This window comes from Elgaria multicarinata, chromosome 21 (assembly GCF_023053635.1).
Source record: "Elgaria multicarinata webbii isolate HBS135686 ecotype San Diego chromosome 21, rElgMul1.1.pri, whole genome shotgun sequence".
NCBI lineage: Eukaryota > Metazoa > Chordata > Lepidosauria > Squamata > Anguidae > Elgaria > Elgaria multicarinata.
The window spans coordinates 10,551,195-10,570,209 of NC_086191.1; the positions used below are offsets into that span (position 1 = coordinate 10,551,195).

At 40.9% G+C, this 19,015-nt stretch overlaps 1 protein-coding gene across 1 annotated transcript in view; it reads left to right on the top strand.

Moving 5' to 3' along the window:
* Positions 1–19,015, top strand: part of PACS1 (phosphofurin acidic cluster sorting protein 1) — a 70,597-nt gene continuing 51,582 nt past the window's right edge. Inside the window, exon 1 of the mRNA XM_063146197.1 lies at positions 1–130. Within this exon, the coding sequence (XP_063002267.1) occupies positions 75–130 (56 nt within the window). The 5' untranslated portion in view covers positions 1–74. The remainder of the gene's footprint in view (positions 131–19,015) is intronic.

The window sequence follows — 19,015 nt, forward strand, 5'->3', positions numbered from 1 at the left end:
CCGCCGGTGGCTTGGGAGGCGGGGCGCCGCTCCCCCCGGGGTCAGGCTCCGCGGCTGGGGGGCGCCCCGTGCAGATGAACCTCTACGCCACCTGGGAGGTGGACCGGAGCTCGCCCAGCTGCGTGCCCAGGTGAGCAAAGGGGGCGGGGGCGGGGAGAGACCTTATTCTTATTTCAGTGCGCCTTTCAGATGTGTCGGGCTGTAGATCCCATGATCCCCAGCCGGGGGGCTGGTGGGACTTGTAGTCAAACATATCCGGAGGGCCCCAGGTGAGAGGAAGTGAAAACCTGACCCCACCCACGGACGCCTCGCTCCATCGCCCACAGAAGAGAGGAAGAGCAGCCCCCCCGCCCCGCCGCAATCATTTATATGTCTTCTTCCCCCCCCTCCTCGCGCCTGTAAATGATGAACCCCTCCTTGCTAAGCATTTTTATCCCCCCATGTGTAAAGGATGAGCCTTCTCTGTTAAACGTTTTATTCCCCCCCAAGGTATAAAGGGGGATGTGCCCCCTCATAACCCCACACCTAATTGTCCTTTATCTGTGTCATTGAGGGGATGTAGGTCTTTAACTGTTGACATGCTCTGAACATACAAAACAACCAGCCCCTATGTTCAAGGAGCTGTATCTGCCTGCCATGTCAAGATGAATGAGCTGCCTCTGAACCACAGTCTTTCCCTTACTGCATACATAAAGGGTGTGGGTGGGTGTATGTTTGAAGGGGGCGCATGTGGGTGGGAGACGGCGGTGTTCTTTAACACCTGCTTCTGCTTTGAGTGCATTTTTATGTAGAAAAGTGGGATAAGTATGAAACAAAATAAAGTAATCCCCATGTGTGCACATAAAGGACCACCCCCTCGACTCTGAAATGCCTACATCTGCTCCACCCATGTAAAGGGGAATGAGCTCCCTGTAATCATTTCCCCCTACATATGGAAAATGTGAGGAGTGTGGTTCTCATATGTGTGTGTGAGTGTGTGTGGTGGTGGATATGGATGCGTATATGGATTGGCTATATAAAAGTTTCAGAGTGGAGTAAGCTGGAATTTCAAGATAGAGGAGTTAGTTCTTCTCTAACAGTTATTTACTTCACATATGTATATGTGAGAACCAGTCCATTCTGAAACATCACCCCTGCCCTCATATAGCGGAAGGCAAATCATTCCTCTCCTCATCTTTCATTCTCCCCACACTCATCTATAGGAGGAGTAAAGGCCCCCTCAATGCACAGATCCCCCTTTTTATCAGGAAAGAAGGGCACGATTTCCAAGAATCTGAGTTGGAATATCTTCAGGCCCTGCATTTGTAGTTCTCCCTATTAAAAGGAAATTTTGCACAGTCCACTCCTGTGGCAAAGGTGATGTGGTTCCCCCAAAGAAAGATTAATGCCTAACATAGATACAACATTGCTCACATGAAACGAAAGCCCACCTGTTTCTTAACTTGAACATGTGTACGCATCCTGCTTCCAAATATAAGAAAAATACTTTAAGATGAGCCCGAGATGTATCTCACCATCTCAAGAGCCTTTTGGTGTTTCTGACATTTTGTCCCACTTTGGATGAACTAAACCACAACTGGTAGTTATGATCAGGGCGACAGGATAGGGGAGACATAATAGCACTCTTCAAATACTTAAAAGGTTGTCACACAGAGGAGGGCCAGGATCTCTTCTCGATCCTCCCAGAGTGCAGGACAAAGAATAATGGGCTCAAGTGACAGGAAGCCAGATTCCGGCTGAACATCAGGAAAAACTTCCTGACTGTTAGAGCAGTACAACAATGGAACCAGTTACCTAGGGAGGTTGTGGGCTCTCTCACACTAGATGAGAGGCAGCTGGACAACCATCTGTCAGGTATGCTTTAAGGTGGATTCCTGCATTGAGTGGGGGGGGTTGGACTCGATGGCTTTAAGCGGCAGTTACTGTAGCTGAAACTCTCCCCACGGCCTGAGTTCGCTCTCAGCGGAAGCTGGTTCTCAGGCAGCCGGCTCAGGTCAACTCAGCCTTCCATCCTTTCAAGGTCGGTAAAATGAGTACCCAGCTAGCTGGGGGAAAGGGAACTGTGACTGGGGAAGGCAATGGCAAACCACCCCGCTACAAAGTCTGCTAAGAAAACGTCAGCAAAAGCAGGCGTCCCTCTAGGAGTCAGCAATGACTCAAGTGCTGGCACGAGAGGTTCCTTTCCTTTCCTTTCCAACTCTACTATTCTATGAAAGACCTTCATGTGACTTTCTTACCCAATCCTATCATCTCTCCTTAAGTACATTTTCTTACTCTAAATAAGTGATTTTGGCTGCCTTAGGTGAAACTGAGGTCTGCTCTCCCCATGGAGCTTTTTCATTGGGTATGGCTGAAAATCTGTACCTCTTGAGAGTCTCTTCTAGGGAAAATTGGGACCTCTTCTGTCCTCTTTCCACCAGAGTGGTTATTTCAGAGTCCTTCAGGTGAGGTCTTCCCAGTCTTATAAAGGCAGTTACTTTTCAGTGAGAAGGAGCTTCCTGAAACACTCACTGATAAAAGATACTTCAATGACACCCTTAACCCCCACCCCACAAAGCTTTCTTTGACTTTCAAGTCATAACAAAGAGAACCTCCAGAGACATGAACAAATCTGTCTCTATAGAGCCCCTCTCAAGCTGAAATTAATATATGCTAGTGCAGCTCCTCTAAAAATCACCCTGTATTGCCCCTCTAATGCCCCAGTGCAAAGGAGATAGTTACCTCCTCTCAAGTGAAACTAGACCAGCTGTTTCCCTGGATTCCCTTACATCTATGTGAGCTGGGGGGAGATGGAACTACCCAAATCTGTTTTGGTGTCAGACTTCTCATTCTCCCCTCTCTCTCCCATCCCGACATGTCTTCAACTAGAATCTTACATACCTTTCTATGGCTATACTCAAGGGGGTGTACAATATTTAAAAATATAATACAAGCTAAATTATAATCTTAAAATAATAGCAACAAACAGCAATCCTAAAACACACTGGCAAGAGTAGCGATAAACATATCATCTGGAGGTCGTAACTAAAAAAAAAGCCTGCTAGAATAAAGCAGTCTAAAGTGCATATTTAAATGTCCCTCCCTCACTTACATGAATAAGCTATTGTCCTACTGAACCTTCCTTTTGCCCAGTTGACCTTGTCCAAACATGTCAAGTTCTCATGTTCATTTGTGTAAGCAGCTCCATCCCTGTTGCATGAAGTAAAGTTGCTCTGTCTACCCTTCTCCCTGTGCCTGAAGCAGAGCCACACCCCCTTCATGAAATAAGATTTATTGTTTGTGCTGCGCTGCTGTTGTTTCGAGGACAGCTGGAACAGAGAGGCGGACCTCTCTGCTCTGCCTTGGTGGCAAGAAATTGGTATAAGAGGGAAACAGCAGTTTGTGCCTGCTGGGAGATAAGCAGCTATCTTGAACTGATTGATTACTGTTTATTTTTAGTCTGCCTAGACCTGTTTGATCTTGAAGAGCCCAGGTGTCTGATTATTATTCTCTCAAACAGACAACATGCTTGTTACTAGAATGATGGTGCTAATCTCTTGTTCAGAACCTACATGAGACCCGGGCCAATATTTCCCCCCCTAATAAGCATAATACCAGCGCATTTTTAACATTGATGATGTGTTGTGGTCATTTTGTGATCGCTGGGACAACTTGACTGTCTATATCTCAAGGACAATATTCCCATTCCATCCCTTTAAGAATCATATAAGAATGGGTCAATTGCTAATCTTTAGACAATGCTTAATTGAAAGACTTGTTTCAATAGCTGAATGTTAATTTGCTGTAGGTTCTTTATGTTCCTTTGGTTTGAATTCAAGGTCTAGTTTCTCTGCTCAGCCATCGTCTGGGGGAGGACCTTTTAAATACAGTACATAGTTCAAATAGCTTTTGAAAGCTGTGGGGAATAATCTCAGCCAGATTTGAGCTAAAATCCATTTAAGAGCCAGCCCCCTTCCTTCAGAAAGCAAAAACAAAAGCTTTCATTTTTGAGCTACGATTTTTCACTCTTTTTTTATAAAAAAAATCCAGTTGTTATTGTATAACTGATTTAATGCCTTGCCAAGCTATTGAATACTGCTATGGGGTACTAGATATACCCCATGTGAATGATCTTGGGCGTTACTATCTATTGTCTCCATTGTCTGTTTCTAATAAAAGGGCAGACTAATAGTTTAGGCTTGTATTATGTATATAGCCTAGTTCCCTTACACCATTTCTGAGACAGTTATGTGTATTATGCATGTGAGTACAATAATCAAAACTGCATTTTAAGATGGTCTTCCTGTGTTTTAAAAAAATGGCTTCTGCTGTGGAAAGAGAATTGGTTTAAAGCTACGAGGGGTCATAAAAGTCACTTCGCTGCAATACCTTGCCATGTTCACTTTGAGAATAAAACACATAATGCTGTGGACTAAAGCAGTAGCTCTCAGAGGGAGAGGCAGAATGTGGGAGCTGTTTTTATTTTTCCCAGGCTGTCATTGGGTGTCTCAATTGTACTAGGAGTTAATGCTCTCCTCTTCTATAATTCTCTCACCACTGTAGTTGACACATCTGTGTAACAGCCATAGGTAGTTGATTTCACATGGCTTTTGAATTCTTTTTCATGCCACCGGAAAGTGTGTTGCATGTTTTTTTACTAACACAGGAATTTAGTTCCTGCCGCAGAGGAAGTTACTGAGAAGAATGTCTTCTCATTCTAGAAGTGTTGATGATGACTGACTCTTATTTTTTACAAGGCTGAAGTTCGTAACTGTTATGTATATGGGGGGTTTTGTGAGAAAATAACAATCTCTAAATATAAAGCAGTTTTTATGTTGAAAGCATTATTATTGTAATCATGTTAGCACAGTTGTATGCATGTCTAGGAATTACGTTCCATTACACTTACTTCCAGGTAAATGTGTGCAGGATTGCAGCCTAAATCTTATCTCTGTGATCTTTAGGAATATTAGCCCACTATATCAGCAGTCTCTCTCTCTCTCTCTGTAGTTCTAGACTGACTGAAATGGATGTTTACTTTCTCCTTTTAGTTTCTTACCACTAGGATCTTTTGGGTATAAAATATTTATTTGCTGTGCTCATATATTTTCCTGGCTGAGGGTCTATGTTGATTTCTTTTGTTGTTCATTCGTTCAGTCGCTTCCGACTCTTCGTGACTTCATGGACCAGCCCACGCCAGAGCTTTCTGTTGGCTGTTGCCACCCCTACCTCCCCCAAGGTCAAGTCTGTCACCTCCAGAATATCATCCATCCATCTTGCCCTTGGTCGGCCCCTCTTCCTTTTCCCTTCCACTTTCCATAGCATCAGCCTCTTTTAAATCTGGTCACTCTAGTATAGCTCCTGCAGCTATACTATGATGAAGAGGGAATTTCACCGGGTTCTCCATATATACAAATGACACCTGCTGAAATTCCCTTTTCTATGCAACTGTTAAAGATACAGGAGCCCTGCCCTCCTTTTCATATGGTCACCCTACATAATATGTCTTTGAGATTCTGAAGTATAGAGAGTAATTAACAGGATGCAACCACTAATGTAAATTATGTTGTGCTAGCAGAAATTACTCTAGTGTAACACCAATAGTTTTGGCTGATGTGCCAGTTTCCCTAGGAAACTGGTGCAGAGACTAACACCATTAGTTGGCATTAGTTGGCATTATGCTAGAGTAGTTTATATTAGCTCGACTTAATTTACATTAGCAGTTGTGTCCTGTTGAGTACTGCTCACAATCTAGAAAACAAAAACTGTTCTTTGATAGAAAAGGCCACCTTGGATGTTTTCATTTTCATTCCACTAACAAAAATACACATGAACTAAAATAGCTTCAAAAATAAACAGACGTGCCCTAGAATCTCAATTCCATCAATTGCTTTTATTAAGCCAATGCAAAAATTTATTTTGCCAGTTAAAATTAGCCCTACAAATTAATCAACCAAAGCTTTAGTTGATCTGCTGATGAAAGCTTGCTGTCCTACTTCATATAACTTTTCTGGCAGCCATAGTAAAAGTTTGAGGTTGTCTTAAGCAATAAGCTAGTGACTTAGAAATTTGGTTCCATTAGCTTAATTTTTCCACGTGCTTAGTTCCCGGTAGTAACTGTCTTTTACAATGTGTTTCAGTATTATTTTAACAACTTATTACCCTCAAGAATGACCTTGTCCGGTGTTGGCTTAGTGATAAGAGCTTGATTGTTGAGCCAGTTAATCTACTCTGGAAGTGCTATGAATGGAGGAAAAGAAACCCTGTTCTTGGCAACCTTCCCCCTAGTCCTATGCATATTTACTCAGAAATAAAGCCTACTGAGTTCAACATGGCTTACTCCCAAGCAATGCACATAGGTTTGCAGGCTTAGTGTAATGATTGATGGCCAATTTACGTTGCTGTGATCCAAGAGTGTTACTTGGACTGAGTTGGTACCTTCAGAGTTCAGGCAGATTTCTGAATTAACATCTTGGCCTAACAGTAACCAAAAATGGATTTGATGGATTTTGTAGAAATACTGTATTGAGATGGATGGAGTCAGTAAATGACTGGGCTATGTATATATAGGATTAAGATGATAAATTATGTTGGTTTCCTTTTTCTCTGATTTTCGATTTTGATCCCTTGTTCAAAGAACTGTATATCCTCATGTACTGGTTTCCTGCTCCAAACCCTTGAGATAGGCTAGGCTAAACATACTTAGGTAAATGTGATTATCAGAGGTTGGAGTTGAGCTGAAGGGAAAGAACATTTGCCCGTCAACAGCACAGCTTCTGAAATAATCTTCCATAATTAAAAGCTCAGATTTATAAAATGGTTGACTTTTAAGAGTCTGCTACTATCATTAATGTGTCAGCCTGCGAGCTGAGAGAGATGGACATCATTAATTTATGAAAATTTCCACTCTAGAGCCTCTGGATTCTTAATTATAACATTTTCAACATTTTTTAAAAAAATTGGAAGGCTTCCATAAAACTCAGAATCCTTTTGGAAAACATGTTGGGAGGAAGCATAGTTCAGCACTAGAGTAACTGTCTTGCAGGCAGAAGGTCCAAGTTTTAATCTGGTATGTCTGTGTTTTGTTTTGAAAGTCTGCTAGAAGGGCTAGGACAGTGCTAGGCTAGATAGATCATTTGATTTGATTTAAGCATGGCCATAATGAACAACAATCTACCTTTTAATGACATATTTTCCCCTTTCAAAATATTGGTATACTGGGCATATTCCTTTAAATGTCAGGAGAGCTGTAGTGATGTGTCTGGTTGTGTGTAGTTTGTCCTGATGCAGCAGTAGTGGTAAGTTCAATTGCTAGTACCACTTGTGGTTGGCCAGTGGCATTGTTAACTGGAAAGGTCCCTTAGAGGAGCATGCTTCAGTAGTAGCATGGTTGCCTGAAGTGAATAAGAAGCTCTTTGAGGTATTGCAAAAGTGGGGGTATTTCTAGGCTGCAAACTAATCTTAGTGAGCAAACTGGCTAGTAAAACACTGGTAACATTTGTTCACTTATTTGCAAGGCTGATAAAAGATGGTATCTGTGGTGGTTATGGTTCAGTTATTATTATTATTATTATTATTTATTTATATAGCACCATCAATGTACATGGTGCTGTACAGAGTAAAACAGTAAATAGCAAGACCCTGCCGCATAGTGTGAACATCATTTGTCAGAGAAATAATTTTCAAGACCAAAGCAATAAATATATCTTTTGCTATATAGATACAACTTTTAATCATCATCTTCATCTGTGTATATGTGGCCTTAGAGGCAATTAATTCCCTGGTTTTTGTATCCTGTGAATCTTAGTTTTGTTATATGGCTTTTTGTCTCCTTTGCCTTGGATTTTTGAATTCTTTGCTGGGTGACAATTAATTCTGCTGAGGCTAGCGGTTTTTCTGATATTGTATCTAATCTTCAAAATGAACAATTACTCCCCAGAGTGCTTTCTGGTGACTCAGTTTTGATTTAACCTCTGTTCAGGGAATATTAGTGTTTGAAGTTAAACACAGGCATGACTAGGCCTGATATTGTAAATTGGCCTTATTCATGGTTTTGCTAAATGAGAAATTTCTCAAAGCAAGTTGTACTTCTAATTTGTCCTAGGTCTACATGAGAAAATGGTGTGTAGGACTGGATCCTACCAATTAAAGTAGGTATGATGTTAAGCATTATCTGAAAATAAATTCTAATGCAAGTTGATCCAGTTTTAATTGGAAGGTCAGTTTAAAGTAGAATTATGGCGGAACCACTGGGTTTTGAAAGGGCAGCTGTTTCTGAATCTAAAGATCTGTCAGCGAGGTAAATTTCATTAATTAGTGCAGAGCCTTGGCTTTTGTGTTAAAAAATACTTTACATTTCTTGACATAATTTACATTTTCATAGATACTCCACAATGCAAAAATGATGTGTGTGTTTAACTCCTTAGGAACCATATGGTACTTAGACAGCCTCCCAGGGGACCTGGATTTAGAAAAAATCCTCTGATGCTGAAGTCAGTGGTATTTAAGGGCCTCCAAAAATATTAAAGGAAAGAATTTAAGATGTTTTTTGGGGGAATAGCAATTGGTCTATAAGGCAGGTCATACCCATGTAATTTAGGGTCTTCTCTTGAAAAGCAACTGGCTTTCTGAGCCAGGAAATACTGTTGGCCTTAACAGTTTGGGCTTAAAAGTAGGCAGTCTGTTGTGCTTCCATTTCCATGTGTAGTTTTCCGGAATATTAGCAAATGTTATGATTGGGAGCACATTGTGCTTATTCTGAAGTTTTCTGTTAATGTGAACAAATGGAGAGTCAAATACAACAGCATGTTGGCACAGCTTTGACAGGGCCAAAAAAGGCAGAGGTTTGTTTTGGCTGGCAAAGTACTACCAAGTGTAAAGCTGCTCTGGCAGAATTACCTGGTCAGAACTACTTAGCCCAGTGACATCGCAAAAAACAGAATAATGAAATGCACATTGTGGAAAGAAAAGCATAATTAAGGGCCTGTGGATTTCATTTCTCAAGCTGGAGGTTTGCATTTCTAAAATCCCTTTTAGGTGTGATGTGGAGTGACAGTGGATTGCTGCGATGTGTTTATTTGTCACCTTAGCCTGACAAGCTCTCCCTCCCCCCACCCTACGCCCCCTTTTTCAAGGGGCATAGATTAAAATGGAACTGCTCTATTTTACTTCATACTGCTGCTTCTTGCATATGCGTTTCTTTAAAAGGTGAAGTTTAAAGGTAGGGAGTCATGAGCATCTCTAAGGAAAACATTTCGTAAATTTCACTTGAGTCTCTTCATTACTTGCTTTACATTCATCAGATGTATTTCTACACTGCATTTTTAAAAATTGGTGATCCTTAATTGAATCTCACTATTTTATCTCTGATCCTGGACTTTCTGTCTTCAAACAAGAGTTTAGTTTTAAGCCTTATATCAGGTGATCTTTAAAATTAAGGCTATGAAGGTGCTGCAGGTTAGTTTGCTTATGTTTGGTGTGTGTGGTATTGGCTTGTATCACAAGGTGCATTAATATCTGTTCTCTTGCTCCCATTAACACACACGTCCTGTAGGATTATTCTGGACAAATGGAGGGGCATGTGGAATGTACTTTATTTCAGCGCGTTTTCATTCTTTTTCATTATTTTTACCCAAAGTTCAATGAAGATGGTAATTTCCTACCCTTCTGATTATATGTGCCTTCTGAACCTGAGGGGACTACACTGTTGTTGTTTGTTAAACTTTCCAATGCAGTTTGGGATTTTGCTCTGTCATAACCAGAGTTAAAGTACTAGATTTTATAAAAACATAAAGCACAATTTTGTACTTTGATCTATTATAGCATTCTCATCTCGCTTGAAGAGGCATTAAGGCAAAATGTCTCTGGTATAATTTTAAAATAGCTCTTGGGTTTTTTCTGTAGGGCAAACCCAGGATGCCTGCAGGGTTTTGCAAAAAACAAAAGTGCACATCAAGTACTTTCTTCAGCTGCTGTTTAAATCATACCTTTCTGATTTGATACTAATTTAAATATGGAAAATTCTATAGAAATGCAGTTACCAAAATTAGAAATGGGGATGGTGGTAGATTAACTTCCTCTATTCAAGCACAGCTAAGATGATTCAGATACTTAAGCCACATCGCCAGTTGCATATTGCCTCTTTTGGTATCATATATTGACTCCTCCGCTGCCTCTGTAGTCCACCCAGTTTGTAATAGCAGCTTATATTTGTCCACCAGAGCCCCTTGGGTTGGGCTGGATCATCTGTGAGTCATCTAGCCTATTCATTGGGGTAGAATTGATTTAATTATCCTTAAATCTCTCTGATAGATGGGCGTTGAGTTAAGAGCTCAGCATTGAATCTCTTCAGGGCTGTTATCTGCAAGTGCCCTTGTCAGTTTGTCCCACTGCCTGGCAGCAAGGATTTTTGTTAAGTTAAATATGTTTTAGCATGGTACTGTTTCAAATAAAGGACTGCAGGATTGCTAGATTCCTTTGGCTGTGCCTAACCTAGCAATTCATGCCCTTTTAAAATTTAGAGCAGCCCTACATAACCCGTGGCCTGCTCCTCACTCCTCCACCACTGCTGAATTCGTCCCAGCAGATTTCTTCCTCAGATTTCTTCCAGAGATCCTGGAACATACCGCTGCTAGCCATGAGGAAACAGCGGTCTGTGTCAGGATCATTAGGTGTGTGCACCTAGCATCACATCTAGCCCTCAGGCCAGAAAAGGATGTACATCCCTGAATTAGAACATTGGATCACAGACCTTTCTTCAATTTGCAGAGACACAGACTTAGTTTTGGGTTGTGCCAGGCATAGGGTTCTACAGAGTAATCGTGTAATTATATATAATAAAAACGAGTAATTCAGAAACTGGGTTGTAGTGAAACGTTCCAAGAGATGGATGCTCTTTTAGTTAGTTTTAAGATAGCATTCATGAATAGGTTTCTCGGCTTGAGAAATGAATTGTTACTGCCACCATAACTACCTCAGTCGTGACTATATGGATATCTCCTGGCAGCATCTGCACAAGCCCCACTGAAACACACAGGAATTGTGCAAAAGCATGTAAGAAGAGTCCTCTTGATTGAACCAGATGAGCCCCATTCAACATTATATAATGGTGAAGCTGTGCACTGTTGAAGAACTATGTTGAATAAATGATGCGGCGGCGCTCCAGCCAACCTTAATGTACTACTTATGAAACTGCAATTACTAAAACATTTTATGAACTTTATTACTAGATGGCAAGAATGACTCTGCAGAAATGGGCTCTTGAGATTTTAGGCATGTGAAAAACCCAAGCTTTTATAACTATTCCTTTTAAAAAAACACCCACCATTTAGTGCACTACACTAAATTAACATTTTTATGGTGGTTTGTTCTCCTTTGCTATTTCCTAGTGATCACAAAAACATGCCTTGGCTCATCCTGAATGATGAAATTATAAGGAACCATTGGCTATTTTTTAGGTAATTTTCTGTACAAGAAGCAGCTTGAACAATGTCTCATCACTTTACTTGCAGTGCATTACTGCCTTTCTGTGCATCAGAGTTGAGTCATTATACATGATGCCCTTTGTTGTGCTAATCACAAATAAAGTATACTTGATGTAATTGTGTAAATTGTAAATTGTGTAAATCTAGTAACGCAATAGGTGAAGTGGGGAAAGGGTATGTGTGAGAGCTCTTTCACTCCACATATAGAAATTGCTTGGCTAATGATAATAGGTTTGTGTGTGGGGAAGAGGCTGGTGGAGGGGGGTTCCCAGAAGGGACATGAATTGAGAATTTCAGGGAAAAGGCCACTAGTATCTGTCCTTGAAAGGGTTATGGAGCTTGAAGGTTCAGGAGTTTGGAATAAAGATGTCATTTTCTGTGAAGATGTTACAGGCTTGTAAAAATCTATTTCTCTAATTGCCCTGTGACTGAGCAGGAAAATGTTTTACGAAGGGTAGCTTTCTTTCCTTTAGGCCACAATTGAGAAGCATGTGGGCAAGTGGGCTAGCCAAAATAGTCGGGGACTATAATTTTTTGAGGGCTCTTGCAAGACTATGGGGACATGCTGAGGGATAATAGGAAATCTTTTAAAACTAGGAACATCCCTTAAAATGTATCCAGCAACTCTAGTATCATATTGAAATGACAGCAGTTATCTGACTCCCTTCAAGAAAAGCATATGCTAAATCACAAACCCATTGTGGAATCTATGACTTGTCTACAACAACTAATGGACCCATATTGTGGTACAGGGGTTTCCAAAGTTAGGTAAGGCATGGTAGAGTAAAGTACAGAGTATTGTAAGCAGTGGTTGCAGGGTTGAAATCCCTTGGCTTCTCTTGGATTAAAAGGCTGATCTGATCAGGAAATTATATAGATGAGTGGAGATCATGTGGCTAATCCTACCCAATAATATGTTACTGGGGGTACACCAGGGTTCATTGGTGGGGCACTGGCTCTGTCCCAGAGTTTAAGACTTATTGTGGATATGGAAACAGCTGCCTTTTTCCATTGACCACAGGAAACACAAAATACACACAATTTTGCAGAAAAAGGCTTGCTCAACTACACTTAAGGCCCAGAATTTACAGTGGACTATCACAGCACTAATTCTCACAATTTATCCAACGCTGATGACCCCTGTGTAATGTTCAGATGTGGGTGGCGTGTAATGTAGCTGGCTCACTTTTCCTGATTAAATCAGAAGGATTTGTGTTGTTGCTTTTTCCAGGCAATAGGATATGTCCAGGATGTAATCAAAGCATACATTTTTGCTAGGTTTTATTCCCAAACTGAATTGCTTCAGAATGTATGAGTGAAATATTGAAGAAGAATTTGTCCCCCAGTTAAACTCTCACCTTTGTATCTATTCTGCACCCTATCTGTTTTAGACAGTGTAAGCCCACTTTAAAGGATGGAGGCAGAAGGGGTGATGTATTATTATATTTCTCAGCAGCATATAAACATGTATTACCCTTATTATTGCTAGAATACAATTGATAGAAGCAGACTTTCTCTGTCCTGCGATGTCTTACTTTCCTGACTGAAATATTGGCTTCCTTTACTCCTTTTGGAACCAATATGGCCCCCGGGGAGCAATCTGGATTCCATTCTGACTTGTACTTGTCAAAATAGCTATCGTATTAGCTTTGTTCATGTTACTCAGCTGAAAGAGGTGCTACATAGCCATGCAGATACAATTTAGTGCAGTGTTTTTATTTGCTGTTTTTAGTATTTCAATATCTTGTGAAGAACGGGACATTTCCCATTCATTTTGGGCCTATCCCAACTTACCAATGCTCCATTTGTTTGCTACTCAAATATCTTCCTACTCTTCGCCATGAACACCATGCATATCTTGAAGTGCTCGATGCTTCACTGTGCTCAGTTAACTTTTATACTTTGTGTATCTTTAACGAACCAATGCACTCCTGAGGTTCCTGAAGTCGTAGGCTGTTCAGCTGCTTCCCAGTAGTCAGCCTATGAGGTGTGCAACAGTCATCCAGAAACTGCTCATGCTTAATCATGCAGGTCACCCTGGGACTGTTCTCATTGGTGTGTGAAGTGGTGTACAAAACAGTCAAACAGCTTCTTCCCTAAAGAGCTTTACAGAAGCGTTCTTCACAAGACAATAGTTGAATGGCAGCTCTGGAACTCTTCATAAAGCAAATGAGAGGCTTGGGAACATGGCCTGAAGAGCTGAAAATGGGAGGTACCGTGTCCCAGATGAGGTGTCTGCATTTCTATCATGGGTAAAGTGTTTGTGTGTGTGTGTGTGTGTGTGTGTGTAATGACATGTACTTAATAACATGTCATTTTCTAAGCCTGTTGTGGCCATGCCCCTCAGGTAGAAGGTGATATCTTAACCAGCTGATTCTTTCTGATGCAGAAATGAACAATGGGGTTCAAGTTACAAAGGAACATAATTTTCTACCTGGGAAGTGGGAGGTGGTGGGACAAGGCATGCATGCACATGAGTTAGCTTCTTTGTACTTGGTAGAGAATCTAATGCCTGCCCTGACTAGGTTGTTTGACTTTTTTGGATCTTGCAACTATTGGCGATGGCAGGCTAAGCTACAAAGCCTGTGTGTCATGCAAGCTTTTGACAAGCAAACCAAAACAAGGACAACAACTGGAAGTGAAAACAACCAAAAACAAACACTTTGTGGTGGTTGTTCAAGCTATTGAAACGTGGTCACTTTCATTCGTGTATGTTGCTGCTTAGGCCAAGATTTCTGACTTCATTTTCAAATAGATACCATGCTTCACACACACACACCCAGCCTTTGTCGCATAGCTACACCTGATGTCTTGGAATGTTGAATTTGTTCAAATATAAGGAACTGGTATGAAAGGGTTCTGTTGTTAATAATTGACATTGGCTTCATTTGTTGCCATCTCTGCGTTCTTGAGTGTTTGGTTTTGTCTTTATCTTCTGGTCTGTCTTATTTCCATTTCGCCTCAACACATACGGCTGTCTGAGTGAAGTGTGGTTTGATTTCTAAAATGAACATAGGATATTTTCATGCGAATAGAATTTTTCTGACTTGTATCTGTTCTGACTATTAAAAGCATGTAACCTGATTCTGTGCAGAACCAGTGGGGGGCGGGGAAGAGGGGAGAATAATGAAGTGTTTATGTAATTAACAGGGAACAGTTGGTTGCTTAAAACTCCCCTCCCCACTTGTGAGGCCACATTTAAAAGAAAGACTGCCTTGGTTTGGTTCTTCAGGTCTACCTGAACTCCATATTTAGGTCCAATTAAGCAATTTTGTCCAAAGTCAAATTAGCTAAGAGTGAAGTACAGAGGGAGTGTTTTCTGTTCATTTAATGATCATATTTGTATTCCACACTTCCTCCAAGGAGCTGAGACTACGTGCATATTTCATCATCATTCATTTTATCTTTGCATGTTAAGCTGAGTGTTTGTGACTGACCCAAGGTCTCCCAGAGAGCTTAATGGTTGAGCAGGAACTTGAACCCAAATCTCCATCATCTACATTCTAGCACTCCCAACATACATTGTTAGGAGTATAACAGCACAAGACACAACTTGATCCTACAACTCTGCATACTGGACCCTTACCCACACAGCCGCATGTATGTGTCTTCCTTGACAGCATATAGTTTTGACTTGCAAATCTATCAGGACTGCTTATAAGCTGAGGCTATCCAAAGGCCTGTTGAATCTAACCCTTGAATTGGGCAAGCACTTTTTGGACTCCTCTTCACTACTTGAGGCATACTGCAGTTTATAAAATAGGGGGTTATCCATAGGGGCAGAGTGGTTAATGTGTGGTGTTGGAAGTTCCCTGCTTTGGGCCAAAGTTGAGTTACACTTTTAGCTCTGTTATATAGTTACTTCATATGGAACTGGAGCAGGATTTTAATATCTTGCCTAGAGCCAGGTTACTGGCATCTTAAACCTGGCTGCATCCAACATTAAAATTGCTTTTGGGACACTGCAAGGGACAGACAAGGCATTGAGATACTTTGAATCTTAGGCCCTTTCTACACCTAAGGATTATCCCTGGAAAATGGAGGGATCGTCCCTGCCTGCTCCCTGGATCCCCTGTGTGTCATTTGCATGCACAGGGATGATCCCGGGGAAAAGGCAGGTGTAGAAATGGCCTTGGAGTCATATGCTAAGCTTTATTGTAAGGATTATTCTTATAGTGACAGCCTTTAATTTGTGGCAGCCTAGGATCTTGCATATTATACAAAGAGAACCTCTTTAAAAGCTATACTACTTAGTTCAATTATACACAGCACGAAGCTTATCAGGTTATGTCCTCAATTTGGTCATTACTACTTCCTTAATATCATTCATTGTCTGGCTATTTGAAAACCCACAGTCTTTTAAGAAAAAGCAAAGTTCTCCCTGCTCTTATCTGCCTGGTCTATTTTCAGTGGCTGCCAGCAGTCAAAAGATGTTGAGACACAGGGTTCTCTTCTGATGTCAGAACATTCGAGTCTGAACAAGCCTCCTGTTCAGTATCCTGATCTGTGAATTTCCCGGTTGCTGATGCAGAGCATGTTTTGACTTGGCTTAGTGTAACAAATTGACTTTGTCATAGCTTGGAATGCAGTCCTTGCTGAGCAATGGGAAGGAGGGTCCTTGAAATGACCTTGGTTAGCAATTCTTTAATGTGGAAGTCGTGTTCGACTTAGGAAACATTTGTGGGTTAGAACATGAATATGGCCTGCCAAGGTGAACTGGGAATTAAATAGTCATACCTAGTGTGATAGTAGTGATGGTGGTGTTGGGGAGGAACACAGAAAAAAGACTGACATTTTCTAATGTTGCATGTTTGCTGAATGTTTAAAATCCCAGACTAATTTTCAGAAGATAATGCAAATCACGTAGAAATACCATACATTCAGTTTCACAGTTATCTCTTGATGTCTATGTTGAAGCAAAGCAGTTTTTTTTAAAAAGAAAGGTACAGTCCGTAATGGTCCAAGCCCGATAGCCTCAAGCATTTGATTCTTTATTCACTTTTTGAGTGTTGGATACCAACTTCTTTTAAGAATAAAATGAAGGTATTCCAAATGGACAGGTAAATGCCCAGTTTCGTGTTCGAAATTTCCATGTTGTAATCAACACATCTGGAGGGCACAGGGTTGGGAAAGACTGATGTAGACTGCAAATACCTTGGTGCGGGGAACTGTCTTACTTACGTTCTGTAATATGTCATATATGTTGATAGCACTTATAAATGTATAATTTTGCACCATTAGAGAAATTTCTCATAAGTTGGCATAGATTACTGTCAATGTTCCACATAGTCTGGCTTTGTCTGAAGGGCTCTCTGGCTTAGTGAAAGATAGAAGTGTGTCCAGAATGAGAGTACCGGGTACCATTCTAGAAACATAGCTGCAAGGAAGGAGTGTGGAGGTTACAACTGTTGCACAATTGGTTGCATAACTCTGTGCCGAAATTAGTTGTAGAAATCAATATTGTTTATATGTGTGTAAATACCATGTACAGCCAACTGACAAGCTTAGTAAGGATAGCTTTTGAATGCTTATAATATGTGTATGAAGAGAGGGGTTAAAGTTCCCCTCAAAAGACTCCTTCATTTAAATGATGAGAGAGACCCCTCGTCCCCATGTTATGGAAGTTCAGAAGAAATGACATTTGATTGTAGTAGATACTATGCGCTTAGATCTTCCCCCCAGGCCGCTAGAGTTAATGCAGCTATTAAAATGGCTTCCATTTCAAGAACCCTTTTCTGCTGCTGCACTCAAATCAAGGCATGTTGAGGTTTACAAGATAATTGGACTGTAATTAAGTGGAAAAATTACCGTATTTCAGTAGTCTTACCAATCAACATTTCCCCTCACTGTTGCACTCTTATTTTAATCAAATGCATGCTTTAAAGCTAGATAACAAATCTTTCCGTCTGTCTCGGCTATAGCCCTCTCTCCTTTCTGCTTCTTTTTGTTTTGTTTTTCATACTTGAAGTGTCTGAGAACTGAATCCAACAGCATCTTCTACTGATGGAAGCGGTTCCATCAGTGGAACTAGGAGGGGGTGATTCCCCCCCTGCAGCCCATGTGCCCTCAAAACCTGCTCTAGAGAGCTGGGAAAACCCTCCGAAGAAGATAATCAGGCAGTGTAGAGGAGGAGGAGACAGTCCTAACTTGACTTCCGCTAGCACAACATTGGATTTAACCCTGAGTAAAAATTTGGCTCTAATCTTTGCTGCTTAATCCACTGTATATGAAGGATATGGAATTTCTTTACTTACCGGGAGGCATTTATAACTATCTGTGGCTACAACTGCCAGACTGCAATGAAAAATGAAACTGATTGGGAGTAAGATGAAATAAATGGATAAGGAACTATCTAAACAGGCAACTGTATAAAATTTGAGGAGCATAGGACGACAACATCCAAAACAGGCAACAATTTGTATTGAGTGTCCTTTGCTGGGAAAACACTTCTTTTCTGCGCCCATGCATGGTCGTGAGGTAGAACGTTGTAGAGAGTTTTGATCAGGCTGAGGACAGGCAGTAGATTTCTCTTGGGCTTCGGCTATGGGGCGGTATATAAATGTAATAAATAATAATAATAATTAATAAATAATGCTCAACTATCTGCCTCTGAATTCATTGGCAGTGGGCATCTCAACCAGCCTTTTCTGAGAGTGAGGACCCGAAGCTGCATATGCAAGGCAAAAACATTCACATCTGGTTAGCCGTAGCAGAAGTGAAGTGGGGTGGAAATTTTTCTTGCATAAAAGTAATGAATGCCAATTGCAAATATAATATTAGACAAGTTTGACAGTTTTAAAGTTGGAATGTTTTCTGGGTGGTTAGCAAGTATGTGAGAGAAAGTGTCTCAGAGTGAAATGGAACTAATTAGTAGTGACAGTGAAACCGAAGGTGCCCCAGCAACCTTAGTGGAAGAGAATTGAACTCTGTTGAAATATGAGTGATTGACAGCATATCATGCACATTTTGACAGTCCAGTAGCTTCCTGATGTGTGTGTGTTTAGTAATACAGCCTTGTGAAAGCCTACAAGTGTTACTAGCCTGGAAACAAAATGTATTTGACCAGCTAGATGCTAGACACTTGTGACTTAAAAGAAAAGAGGCCAAGGACTTCCTTAAGATTTGCTGCCTAATTGCCTGAAGGCAATTCTTACCACAGGAACTAGGTGAACAGCTACTTGCAAATCTGTAGTAATGATTTAACAGCCACAGCTATATTTTTCTGGTTGTGGTTATTACAGTGGGCGAAACAAGTGACAAATCTCAGGATTTGGGCTAGAAGATAGGGTGGAATCGTAAGCGATTCATTTTGAGCTGATTCAACTGAAAAAAAAAGATTAAAATCTCCCTTGAGTGTAGTAGGCTTGGACAGAAAACACCATCACTTTGCACATAGCCTAGCAGCCCGAAGCCCATCTCAGGCAATGCTTCATGTAAATCTGTCTGTGTGCTGCATATGATTGGGACGCACTGTGTCGGTATTTGCCCTGCAAAATCTTTATCCCAGACACTTCCCTTTGGTTTTTTTTTTTTAGCATCAGCATTTAGGTATT